Raw genomic sequence first — 13,947 nt, 5'->3', positions numbered from 1 at the left:
TACCTGGTTCTCTGATGTGCATAGATTCATGTATGTAGCTCAGTGCTCCTTTCCCCATCCTGATGCCGATCCACCTCTGTCCTGGCCAGCTCTCTCTTTAGACTTACAGTTGATTCCCTGGAGGCGTAGCAAACTGAATGGCCTGGTATTTTGGCACACGGGATTACAGATACCAGCTTTCACCAGACTTTTCATATTCCCGGAATGGACAATGAATGCTGGGAAACGGCTCAATCCAGAGACTCACCAAGGACAACCAGTACCACAGAGCACCTCGATCCAACGACCAAGACCCTGCCTGGACCTGCTATGAATGTGGACTATCTTCCCCCATTCAGGATCTGAATCGGAGACCCAACACCTACCACACATCCCCAAAAGGACTACAACGGAACAGTGGAGTGGTGACGAAGCTGGACCCACCAAGGGACTATACAGTGCTAGGGGAGACCAAGTAAATCTCCCCAACCTTTTTTGAGAATGATTTCTTGAGTACAGACGGGGGAAAAAGATGACCATACTAAAGACCACATGGCATGCTGGACAGAAATGGAGACTAAAGAAGGTGGGGGCTAAAGACCCTTGTGAAGACTTCAAAGGAAAATTGCTGCCCACAGTGGAAAGAGGAAGGAGGAGTGGTGATGAGATCAGAAAGAGATCTGCTCAGGGCAACAGCTGATTTGATGGGGAAATTAAGACAGGGAGGGGGTGGAAGTAAGACCAGGGTGGAGATAGAGAGTGGAGACGCGTGACATGAGGGAAGCTATCGAACCAGATGAGGGATGGAGAGATTGGGGATAGGGAGTGAAAGACTCACCAGAGGAGCGGTACGACACAACTATCAAACTATTCTGGTTTAAATCACATAAACTACCCTCTGGAGGGCCATTTTCCTGCATGGGGTCTGGCATGGATTTGCACACTCATGAATATTCCCTGTCGTCAGGCTTGGGATCCTCGGTAAAAGAAAAATCAGTTTCAGTTTCATTTCTGAACTGTCTGTCTCCTAACAACCAATCACTGAAATCTGGGTCATACTGCCCATAGCCAATGACTGCCCTCTACCTAAGCCCCTCCTCTTGCAGCCATCTTCAAATTTTTACTGCACGTTCAAGTGTTGGGAGTCCTCGTGCTTAGCTCTCGAGCTTTTACTGCGATGTTTGCTTTTTGGAAGAGTTATACTCTATTTTTCGGTCAATCGAGCATGTGTGCTCCATCGATCATCCTTCCAATTAACGGGGACCCGTTTTTCGGATTCTTCAGCGCTCCTCATGTGCGGATTTCATTGAATTTCTTTGTGGAAACTTCCAGAAGATTCTTCAGGCCTACACTGCGTGGATCATGTCGGACGAGAAGAAGGATAACCCTTCCCTTTTCAAGCTTTGCTCCGAATGCGGTATGCAGAATGTTTACATGGACAACAAACATTCCCAGTGCCTCTAATGCCTTTACCCAACTCATAAGGAGGGGGATTGTGCGTTTTGCCATGAACTCTCAAAATGCACATTGAAGGAACGGTGTAAACAGCTGGAAGAGTGGCTATAGGCCAAGGCCTCTGCACCGGGTTGTTCCCAGGAGCATGCCTTTCCCGGATCCGGGAAAGCTGAGCGAGCTTCTAAGTCCTTTTGAGGGCGCCCCTCCCACAGGGGTCCAACAAAAGGCCAAGCACTGCGAGTCTACTACCATCGGAAGCACCACTGTGGCGGGCTCCTCGTCGGCCAAGGCGTGTTCAACGTCTCCTGCTGCATCAGTCTCCTGTCAACGCTCTGGATCTTCACCCAAGAGGAAGTCTGATCACCTGGGCAAGCTGAAGGTGGCCCCGGAGAAGACCAAACTGGGTACGGTGTCCGGCTCATCCTCGGCGGATAAGGCCAAAGGGGATTGAGGGTCCAATCTGATCCCGAAGGAGAAGGCCAAGTAGGCCTTGAAGGCCAAGCAGGGCAAAGGGCCCGGCCTGACCGTGAAGGCCCAGGTGCACCAGACGAAGGCGGCCCCCTCCATTGAGGTAGTGGTAGCGTCCTTTTTGGAGGCCACAGAGGTGGCGCCACAGGTCACCCCTCCGCCGGCAAGGGTGTTCCTTCCTCCCAGGAGGAAGACTTTGTTTAAGCCCAGAAGACCCCGGAGAAGAGGATGCCGATCATCTCTCTGAGACTGTACCCTTTGGACGCAAAGAAAGGGGGGGGCGTTGAGGGCCCCCAAGGCACGGACATCTCCTCTTCCGAGGCGGATGAACTCGTTTACCTCCAGACCATCCAGGAAGGCGATGGTTACGAGAGAGACATCGGAGTTGCAGCCTACGACGAGGGCAACAAGCATACCGTCGAGGAAGGCGATGGAGGACTCCAGGACGACGAGGGCGTTGGCCCTGCCCCTACACTCCAGCTGCCTAGGGGGGAACTGCCAGCCAAGAAGAGGAGGAGGTACCCTCTGTCTCCTTGCCACGCTTCGCCTTCTTCTCCAGCATGGGGTCTGGCATGGATTCACATTCTCATGAATATTCCCCGTCGTCAGGCTGGGAATCTTCGGTAAAGAAAAAATCAGTTTCATTTCTGAACTGTCTTTCTCCTAACAACCAATCACTGATCTCTGGGTCATACTGCCCCCAGCCAATGACTGCCCTCTACCTAAGCCCCACCTCTGGGAGCCATCTTCAGATGTTTACTGCACGTTCAAGTGTTGGGAGTCCTCGTGCCATAGCTCTCAAGCTTTTACTGCGTTTTGCGCTTTTTCTAAGAGTTTTGGTCTATTTTTCGGTCAATCGAGCCTCAAGCTCCATCGATCCATCAACCGACTTTCTGAACTTTTTACACCCCTCAAGGGTGTTTTTTCGTTGAATCCATTTCTTGGAGGATTCCAGAAGATTCTTGGAGGCCTACGCCGCGTGGACATGGCCGAGGATTAAGGAGACTCGACGCCTCTGTTCAGGATCTGCCCAGGATGCGGGCAGCGGAACATCTTACTGGACGATGGGCACTCCTTGTGCCTTTATTGCCTACATTCGGACAGCCCGCACATGGAGGAGGCCTGTGCGTTCTGCAAGGACATGGTGCCATGCACCATGAAGGACAGTCGCAAGCGGCTCACTGCGTGGCTGCAGACGCCGATCCCGGTGGCAGGTGAGCCCTGGTAGCATGTGTCTCCCAAGAAAAAAATCTGAGCGGTCTTCGAAGTCCTTTAAGGGTGCTCTGGCAACAGGGGCCCAACATAAGGCAAAGCACTGCAAGTCCGCGGGCACTAGGAGCACCATTGGGACGGGCTATGCGGCAACGCTCGGGCTCGGCGAAGAAAAGGAAGTCAGACCACCCGGGTAAGCTTCGGGAGAAGGCCCGGTCAACTCCGATGGAGAAAGCCAAGGAGGAGCGAGGCTTTGACGACCTCCCCCACGGTGAAGACCTCAGACGCACCCAAGGTCGTGAAGGCCCAGGTTCACCAGGCTAAGGCATCGATTATGGGAGTGGTAGCGTCCCTGGCGAAGACCGCAGATGCGGTCCCAGTGGAGACGACCCCCAAGCCAAGAGTTTCCCTGCCCACTCGGAGGGAATCGTGTTTCCTGTCCATTGAAAAGACCCCCGTGAAGGCGATGCCAATCATCTCCCTGAGGCCGTCGCCCCTGGCCGGGAAGAAAGGGGGCGGGCACGGTTATCTCCTCTGAGGGGGAGCTCTCGGGCCTGAAGACAGTGCTTGACAAGTAGTTTGTCGAGGCCAGATCCTACGGGAAGGACCCCGACTAGGAAGGACCCCGACGAGGCAGAGGTGGAAAGTGACGAAGGAACAGACGAGGGGTGGCAGGATGGTGAGGAACCGGAGGACACCACACCGCTGCAAACACTCCCGTTGCAACCACTGCCACCACTCTGTGTTCAGAGATATGGACAAAGATGCCCGTGCCTCCGGCGAGCAATCCAGCGGCACCTGGACCATCAGGGGCCCCTCGGCCAAAGCGGAGACGAGTTCATCCGCCTCCATCCTGCCATCCTTCACCTCCATCTCCTCCGCCGAGTGATGAGACTGAGACGACGGGGACGGACGACGACGACGACGGAACAAACCTCCCGTCGCTGTTAACGCGGGCCTCTTAGCTTTTTCAGCGGAACCCCGAGGAACAGAAGGAGGAGGGATTCCTTTATCAGTGCCGAGAGACCAAGAGGAAGACCGTGCTCTCGATCCCGCTGTTGGACAACATTTGGGACGAAGGGCTGTCCCTCCTGAAGAACCTGTCCTCGGCCCCGGCAAAAAGAGACAGGTACGAGAAGAAATACAGGGTGCCAGACTCTGCACGAAGTGTCTCAGATACCAGCCGCCCCCGGACTCGGTGGTCTCGGCGGCTGCCAGGAAGAAATCTGCATGGTTCGTGGCATCGACTTCCACTTCCCCACCAGACGGCGAGAGGAAGAAGCTGTACCCCATGGGACGACGGGGTCATCTCATTGGCGGCAACGACCATTAAGGCGGCCATCGATCTCACCATCGTGGCCCACTACGACAGGGAGCTTTGGTTTAAAATTGCCCCTCTCCTGGACTTCCTTCCGGACGACAGAGGCCCTTGAAATCCTACAAGAAGGCGAAGTGGCCATCACAGTAGCCACGGACATTGCCGACACCGGCTTTCGCCAGATGGGCAACGGTGTGTGCCTTCGTCGGCGTGGTTGGCTGAAGGCCACCAATTTCTGTCAGGACGTCCAGACAATGGTATTGGACATGGCCTTCGACGGGGAGAACTTGTTCGGCAAGACAGGGGACGAATCTCTGCAAGCCATCCAGGCAGACACTGAGACGGCTCGTGCCTTGGGCACACTCCAACAGCGACGGCTGTCCTTTCGGGCCTCCGGAGGCAAGTTCCATGGTGCCTCCAAAGGATTCGGTGGAAACTTCTCTTCGTACCGGCAGCCATCCCGTTCTTTGGCCCAGGAAGCCTACAGGGGCCGCAGCAAACCGAGAGGAAATCGTTGTTGTCGCCAAGGCCCCCAAAGTGGGTCGTTCACGACAAAGCAGGACTGAACCGGCCGTGACGTCGGGCCCCCACGCGACCACCCCGGTGGAAGGCCGGCTGGCGAACTTTGTTGGTGTGTGGAAGTCCATCTCCACCAACCGTTGGGTGCTGGACGCCCTGGCCCACGGACACACCTGGGAGTTCCAAAGGAAGGGTCCTCGCGTTCCACTAGTAGGCAGGCAAGAAAACCACGTCCCACAACTGCTTCTAGAAGTACGATCGATGCTGAGAAAGGGCACCATAGAACGCGCCCCGAAGAGGCTCCGGGGGGTCCTGAGTGTACTTGCGGTACTTCATTGTCAGGAAAAAGACCAGTGGTTGGCGGGCCATCCTGGATCTCCGCGGCCTCAACAAATACATTAAGTCCCAGAAGTTTCGGATGGTCACCCTGGGACAACTGGAGGAAGGGGACTTCCTTTCGTCGCTGGACCTGGAGGATGCTTATTTTCACATCCCCATCCACAAGGGGCATCGAAAGCTTCTACGATTTGTGGTCCAGGGGCAACACTACCAGTTCAAAGCTCTTCCCTTCGGGTTGAAGTCGGCACCAAGGGTCTTCACCAAGTGCCTGGCGCCGGTGGCGGCGTGGCTGCGCCTGCGGGGGCTCCACGTCTACCCCCTACCTGGACGAATGGCTCATTCGAGTGCAGTCAAGGGAACTTGCTGTCGAGCACACAGTGAGGACCGTCCGCCAGCTCACGGAACTGGGGTTCTCGATAAACTATGCAAAGTCCTGCTTGGTGCCATCGCAGGACGCTCTTTTTCTGGGGTCCAGGCTCAACACAGTGGAGTGTCTGGCTTCCCCGTCGGATAAAGGCCATCCTGGCGAGGTACAATGGCTGTTCACCATTGAAGTTGCCAGGGTGAGGTCCATCAACTCCCTACTCGGCATGATCTCATCATGCATCTTCCTCACTCGGCTGTGCAGACTGTGGATGCGGCCGCTGCAAGAGTTCCTCGACGCCCGTTGGATCCAGGTATCCGGAATCTTCGAGGACAAGATGCCCCTCAACCAGAGATTCCGCCGAGTTATCCGGTGGTGGGGCATCTGCGCGCATGTAGCGGCGGGCAAGGACTTCCAGACCCCAGCACATCAGAAGACAATGACGACGGTCGCCTCGTTGGAGGGATGGGGCGCGCACACCGGCGATCTCCACGCAAGAGGCCTTTGGCTCCCGGAGGAGAAGTCGTTGCACATCAACGTCCTGGAGCTTTGGGCCGTGTTTTGGGCCCTAAAATCATTCCTTCCGTCTCTCGGGCAAGGTGGTGCGGGTCTTCACCGACAACACCACCACCATGTTCTACATTTGGAAGCAGGGGGGCATCAGATCCCCGGCTCTCTCCAAGGAAGCGCAGGATCTTTGGCACAGGGCCGTCGCCCAGAGGATGTTCCTGGGAACCTTTCATCAAGCAGGAGTGAAGAACACTGTTGCCGACTTGCTCAGCAGGGAGCTGCGCTCTTGCCACGAGTGGGAGCTTCGGCAGGATCAGGTGGATCTACTGTTTCAACGATGGGGCAGTCCCCAGATCGATCTGTTTGCGACGGCGAAGAACACCAAGTGCCGGAGATTCGCCAGCAGGTTTCCCCAGCCGGGAAGCAGGGGCGATGCATTCTCCTTCCCCTGGGACGCCCTGTTCTCTGCGTTTCCCCCGTTGCCATTGCTTCTGCGACTCATCAGTCAACTCAGATGGTCCCGGTATAGGATGATCCTCGTCGCACCGGCGGGGCCGAGGCACATATGGTACCTGGACCTTGTGGACATGTCAGTGTCCCCTCCAGTCAAGCTTCCAGCGGATGCAGATCTTCTTGCCAGGGATGGAGGCGCAATTCTTTCTGCACCACGAACCAGGGTCGCTGAACTTGCAGGCCTAGCTCCTGCAGCGCTAGAGTTTGGTGGATACGATCACCCGGCGGACTACAAGGAAGTTCTTGTCAAGGCTAGAGCATCGTCTACTTTGAAATGCTACGGACTCAAGTGGAAGAGTTTCGCTATTTGGTGCCGTTCACAGAAGATCGGCCCTTTGAGGCTCACGGCCCCGCAGGTGCTTCCATATTTGCTGTTGTTGCCCAAATCGGGGCTGGCTCACGCCTCCATCGTTCATATGGCAACTATCTCCCGCTAAATCAGATCCCCAGGACGACCCTCCATGTGGTAGCACCAGTTGGTCAAGGGGACTATTCCGCTCGTTACCACCAGTGAAGGCTCCGGCCCTGGCGAGGGAGCTCATTGTGGTACTTACTAGGCTCATGGTACCCCCGTTCGAGCCTATGCATACTGTTCCACTCAAGTTTCTGTCGTGGAAAACCGCTTTTCTCATGGCCATCACCTCTGCACGACGAGTGCGATTGAGGCCCAATCCTGTAAGCCGCCTTACTTGATTTTCCGCGAGACACGGGTGGTGCTGTGGACACCTTCATGCCCAATGTGTCGTCAGACTTTCATCTAAATGAACCCTTGGTGTTACCTGTGTTCTTTCCGACGTCTTCGTTGCTGGCTGAAAGGACTTTGCACTCGCTGGATGTGGCTAGTGCGCTGAAGTTTTATGTGGCCCGCACAAAGAGTTTCCGGACAACTTCTCAGCTCTTTGTAAACTTTGGTCCCGTGAACCATGGGAAGGCCCTGCGCAAGGCTTCCATTTCCAGGTGGCTCTCCGTCTGTATCACCTACTGTCACTGGTTGGCAAACCGACCGTTGCTTGGCTTTTCAAGAGCCCATTCCACTAGGGCAATTGCTGCTACAACGGTGTTCCTGTCTAGTGGGCCCCTGCTCGACATCTGCAAGGCTGCTACGTGGAGGTTGACACACACCTTCACGAAATTCTACTGCGTCGACAGGGATTCCAGGGAGGAGTCCAGAGTCGACCAAGCAGTGCTGCGCAACCTGTCCCCTTGAAGGTGAGCCTGCGTGAGGTTGTAAGAGATGCTTATTTGAGCCTTTCCACCACCTGTGGTTGTGCATGTGTGTACTGCTATGTATTCTTTGATGAGCATGTGAATCCATGCTGGAGAAGGAACAAGTTACTTACCTGTAACTGTTGTTCTCCAGCATGTGTCTGGCATGGATTCACATGCGAACCCTCCCGCCTACCCCTCTGCGGCTCTTCTCTTGGTCCTACTGCCTCTTTACTTGCTACCAAATCTGAAGATGGCTGCCAGAGGGGGGGTTTAGGTGGAGGGCAGTCATTGGCTAGGGGCAGTATGACCCAGAGTTTAGTGATTGGTTGTTAGGAGAAAGACAGTTCAGAAATGAAACTGAAACTGATTTTTTTTTTTTTACCAAGGATTCCCAGCCTGACGACGGGGAATATTCATGGGCATGGGAATCCATGACAGACCCATGCTGGAGAACAACAGTTACAGCTAAGTAACTTGTTCCTTAGGTCTCCCCGAGATGAGTGACAGCCTAGACAGTGGGGGCTACTGTGAACTAATCTTGTAGCAAGCCTCCTATGGTTAAGGAGTCTAGGCTAGGGAGATGGGAGTCCTCTTCAAGGATGACGGAGAATGTGCAGGGACCACCCACAGACTTGCAGTCCCAATTGCTTTTTCCTGTATGATCTTTTAGAATAAAATTTGAAACCTTAGTTGCATTGTCACGTGCCCTATTGAGAATCTTATCACAAAATACGCCTCTGCCATTATTCAAACAGTTGTGAATATGATAGTAGAGAAAGGCGAGTTCCTGTGAAGTTAGCATTCTGCTTCATTGCCTTGGGTGGAGGCTTGTTCTCGTTTAACCCATGCCCTCCGAAACTCACAAATGGTCTTAGAAGTATTTTACAGGCGGCACTTAAAGATGGATCCATTGCTGAGGTTAACATTGGGCGGCGTCTTCTGTATGAACGTGTTCACTATTCGCTCTACGTGTGCTGCACTTGGTTCTCTTGTGCCACATACACCTTCGCCCTAACTCTTTGTCCTGTCTTTTCTGTAGACGCATCTTGGGCATGGTGACACTTGGTAACATGCTTTCTTCTGTACTCGCCGGGAAAGTCAAGCATTCAGACCCAGTCAGCAATGTAATCTACAAGCAGTTTACACAGGTAAGATGGGGTCTCCTGGTGGGGAGGGCTCCGTGAAATCTTAAGAAGCCACTCTTCGGTAATCATGTGGGATTCTGGGAATTGTAGGGTCTTATTTGGGATTGTTGAGGTGTAGAGGGGTTTGAAATTGTCAGCTGGTACACAGATAGTTGGGAGGGGCAATGGGCGGTTGGGTGTGTTGTGCTTCTCCTCTCCCATAACTTATAAAGTGGTCTGTGGGGATCTTGTGGTTCTTTGGGGTCAGGGGAGTTTGATAGCTGTTGTTTCCATGAAGAATTCCACTGTTGCACGTGCCATGCGCTTTCCAATGCAGCCAGCTCAGCTAGTGAAATCGGCAGAATGGGAGCGTGGGGAAATAGTGTTCATACGTGTGGAGCTACCACCTTTCAGAGCTTAGTTGCCTTCCTAATTTGCAGCCTTTTCTTGCAACAGTTCCATGCTGATCAGACTCCAATAAAATGGTGGCGTACTCTTGAGGCATTTCCCCCTCAAATAATTAAGCTCTGGGCCTGCCGCAATCCAAAGATTCCTGCCACAGTTAAATGCTGCCAACAAACAATTTCTTTACCTCTCTGATACGGATGACCTACTTTTTTGTGGGACGCTCCTCCTGCCCCATGCTGAGATGAAGCTCAATGGGTCCAGCCAGGGGTGGTGGCTAGGGACATTGGTGGTGGTAGTAATGAGCATGAGGTGAAGCATATGCTGGCAGCTGCTACTATTTTTGACATCATGGGCACAACTCTTATTCTGTATTCCAGCTTCTGTTATACACGGTTCTGTGTGATATTACTGGATATTGAAGACCGAACACAAAAAAAGAGCTATTTCTTTCAGTCGATTTTTATTTTTGTTTTTTTGTTTTGTTTTAAAAAAAAATGTTGCAGCCCTCAATATGCCCTAATATCACATTATGATGCCCAACCCACCACCCCTTACTTCTCCCACCCCACTTAAACCCTCCTCCACACTGGCTCCCTCTCCTCCACCCTACCCTGCCTAAAGCCGTTCTCATCCCAGAATTGCATGCATTCAAACACGCTCCCACATAGTTACCCGCTCCCTACCCCCTGCCCCTGCCCCTCCCCCTCCCAAACATTACACACACACATCACTTTCCTCAGCCCCAACCACTTCCTCTTCTGGCTCCGATGTGCCCGTCATCCCGTGGGTGCACTCGTGTGCTTCGCAGGGGGCTGACAGTTCAATTTAGAAAGACCGCGCAGAGCAGTCTCCAGGCGGTCTTTCTAAATCGGTCTTTGAAGAAATCGATTTTTACAAATGGATTTCTTCACTTAGTACTGTCATACATACCATTCCCCCCCTTACCTAGAGTCCATGTAGATTGGCTTAATGAATCTGAACACCCTAGAGCAAAAGGGATTTTCATATGGTGGTTCATTGCACTGCTGGCCCCTGGTCAGCCCTTTTCCCCAACTTAAAAATCAAGAACAAAACTAGCCCCCACAGGAAATGTTCTCTCAACATTTAAGGTTCTAGGATCAAAACATGTGGGCACTATCAGACTCCGTCTGAATTCTTCACGTCCCAATAGTGAGTCAACTTTAGGAAAGGGGGTGCTAGAGGGAAAATGTGCGGTAACTCATCTCCTCTGTAACGAGGAAGGCATCACCAAAGACCCACTCATCCAATCTCAAAATGTCCCTTGCCGTTATTTGTAAGGGTGAACAGATTAATCCCTCTCATCCCTGCTCCTAAAATCTAACACTTACTTACTCTACAGGGTCTTTCAAAATGGTGCATTCTGGACTCTGCTGAGCTGAACAAACATTGCTTTCACAGACACTTGTCTGGTGGGTGGCATACCTCCCGAATGTCTTATCTAGCACCTGCAGCTTCACTGCATAAGTCGAGTGAATACCCGCTCCAATTTGTGTTATAGCTGTCCTGTCCCCAAAGGTATGGATGAAAGGGAAGTCCTACAGAACTTGCATATGACCGGAGCTTGTTGCCAAGCAGCATAATGAGGAACTTTCCCAGCATCTTTGGCTGCTACTCAAGGTAGGAAGAATTGTAGCTGCAGGAAGGATCTGCACAAGGTTCAGGATATTGATCTCGAGGGACCTGTCCTCTGTCAACAGGTTGTCGAGTCGGACCCTGAACAATCAGTCATGGGTGCTTTCGGATCCGGGGATAAGGGGACACACATGTTCAGGTTTTTTGTGTAGTACCACAGGAGTATACAGATACTCATATACTCCTAGAGTGAGATCATAAAACATGGGAGGTCCTTCTTCTGATCGCAGTGAAAGCTGCACCTGGAAACGCTGCAGGCGTGCAAAGGGGTGTGCACTAGAATGCAGTCCCAGAGCCCTCTTGGTCTTCTATTGTGAATTGGTAATCCACGTGCTGCTCGGAAGCATTTCTCGCCGGAGGTGGGAAAGCCTTCCTCCGGTCTATCACCATTGAATGACACCCCTGGATCCAGAATGAGACTAAAGTTGACCTCTTTTACCCAAAGGCATAGGTTACATAAGAGATGTGAGCAGGTGTGGGCTTGAGGGGTTAATAGCCTTGGCATCCATTAGTGCCCTGACATCTGATCTGCTCCTTCAGAGAAAAAACACATGGAGCACAACTCCGGATTAATGGGGATATTCTTGGGGTGTATCTTTGTGAGAACCTCCTGGCAAAGAAGTTTTCTTGGGGGTTATAATGGTGCGGCATATTGGCCTTAAGTTAACAAGTATAGTTTTGCCTTCTAAAGATTAGTCTGAAAAGCCGCCTTAACCCTGTTATTAATGGAGGCATTCGCCTCTCCAAGCTCCACCCATGACTGAGTTTTTTAAGACAGGTTTTTGTTGACCACGAGGTGTCCTCAGACCACTTACCTGAGATGGATGGCTGGTATATCTCCTCCAGGTTTTCATGGTGTGGGTGGGTGTTCCAACAGGTTTAGAAATATTTGTATTTAAAGCTCTGCAGTGGCCTAGATGGGTGAGAACTAGATCAAGGTTTCATCATAGATTCTCGGGGGTTTCGGGTGGCTTTATTGGCTTCCTTCACTGGTGTCTGTGATCATGGGAGTAGCTCTAGACTTTTGCAGGCCAGGCTATAAATGCTTTGATGACCGAGGTGAGCAGGTGGCCTTTTTACTGACAATTTATGATGGACAGATGTATTGAGGCTCGGAGTGCTTTTGTATACGTGTCCTGCATTATTTGAGCTTTGCTTTTCTGACCCATGTGCGTTTGCCGATGATTGACACTGCATCCCTTCTGAACACTCCTCCAACTGGTGTTATAATGTCAAGTTTGTGTTTTTCTTCAGGCATGCCATCCTTCTGGGGACAGTTTTTCTCCGGTGCGTTTCCCCTCTCACCTGGTAACTGTATCTGCACGCCTCTTTGTACCTTTCAGGAGTTCCCCACTGCACCACATCACCATCTGATCTCACGTTTCCAGAGGCACCGTACTACCCCCTTCCTGCTGGGTCTCTAATGCTTTTTCTTGCTGTTTGTGTTCCCCTTTCCTTTTTATTTTGCTCCCCCATGAAATAAGCCATCTGCTGACTTCTCTGGTGGCTTCCTTATTCTATGTATTGGAGCAGTCTAGTTGGCTTCCTCTGTGAGTTTGTGTTTGTACATTAGATTGCCTTTCTTCCATTTGTCTGTCTAATATCAGTGTTTGGGAACAAGTTGTACTGCACACAAACTGTGAAGTAGAGAGCTGTGCTCTGTTCCCTGAGGCACTCTGAGATACTTGTAATGCTTCCAGGGTGTAGGGCCTGGCACATGTATCTGCAGCCGAAGACATTTAGTACCCAGCTCACCTCTTTAGGGATAAAGTGCCCAGTTCACTTGGTAGCCGTTTCAGGATGTTTGACCCTCTGCTCTCTCGTCCTGCTGTTTCTCTCAAGACCATCAGTTCCCTTAGGTATGCCAACCGTCAGAGTTGTCCCAGGTTCACTTCTCTTATCGTTTCTGTTGGCATCTCCTTGAGCCTATGCTTCTGTTTCTCCCATCTCTTCTGTGTAACTGTTGCCCAGAAGCTTAATTTCCCATGACATTTATAGGCTAAGATTTCTAGCCTGGTATTATTTCTTTTGCTTCTCTGTTACCATCCCTAATAGACTTGCATACCTCCTCATCATATTGCTCTGTCTCCGGCTCTTTACGCCCCTTTACGTTGCTTCTGTTGGTGGATGTACTGCCTTCTATCCCAGGCACTGCAGCGACTCTGACCGCTCCTGGCTACCGTGACTCACTCCTACTTGGTTGCCTCTTCTTCTGCATCTCTATAGACACTCACTCACCTGCCTGATGGTCCCATCTGGCATACAGCATCTTGCGATCGAGGCCAGCATGCCTAATCAGGTTGCTGTGGCAGCACTCCACGCCCACCGCTGGAATACAGGACTCTGACCTGCTCTGGGACGCATTCATGATTTGGGCAGTATTCCAAGGTCTGCGACTTAGTTCGCAGATGGCAATGTCAATATGTGCCCCTGATGTTATCTGGTGATGAAGGTCCATTGTGGCACTGTCTATGCTAGATGTCGGGTCATGGTTTTTCAAGCCTGCCAAGGGCTCCATGAATAAAGCTGGCTGTTTGGGCTGTCTCTCCATGACGAAATCCATGGTGTGCGCTATCTCCCACTAACCTCATGTACAGCTGGGGTACTAAACTTGCGCAGGAAGGGCTGGGATCACAATGGTAGGCCATACCAAATTACAAACTCTAAGACCTTCATCGTAACGAAAAGAAGTGATATTTCTTTATAAATCAGAGATTGACTCGCCACCATCAACCAAGCAGGTCATCAAGTAGTACCAGTTCAGAAACAAATCAGTTTCTCTGCTGCACCCGCCCTGGGTGCTAAGAAACAATTGGGTTGCTCAGGACACTGACTGAATCTCATGATCCAAGCCCGCGATCTGTGCAAGCTCGCTC

The 13,947-nt window shown here is 51.9% G+C and overlaps 1 protein-coding gene across 4 annotated transcripts in view; it reads left to right on the top strand.

Annotated features, from left to right (window-relative positions):
- LOC138525617 (cystathionine beta-synthase-like protein) overlaps positions 1-13,947 on the top strand; it is a 398,784-nt gene that overhangs the window by 336,806 nt on the left and 48,031 nt on the right. For 2 of the 4 annotated variants that reach the window (XM_069635666.1, XM_069635664.1), the window contains exons 14-15: positions 8,926-9,034; positions 12,326-12,358. In XM_069635666.1, coding sequence (XP_069491767.1) covers positions 8,926-9,034; positions 12,326-12,358 — 142 coding nt within the window. The remainder of the gene's footprint in view (positions 1-8,925; positions 9,035-12,325; positions 12,359-13,947) is intronic. The other 2 variants (XM_069635667.1, XM_069635665.1) reach the window with 1 other exon arrangement.

Source organism: Ambystoma mexicanum, chromosome 7p (assembly GCF_040938575.1).
Source record: "Ambystoma mexicanum isolate Mex_15411 chromosome 7p, UKY_AmexF1_1, whole genome shotgun sequence".
NCBI lineage: Eukaryota > Metazoa > Chordata > Amphibia > Caudata > Ambystomatidae > Ambystoma > Ambystoma mexicanum.
Note: the sequence above shows the minus strand (reverse complement) of the source record. Positions and strands in the feature narration are given on the sequence as shown.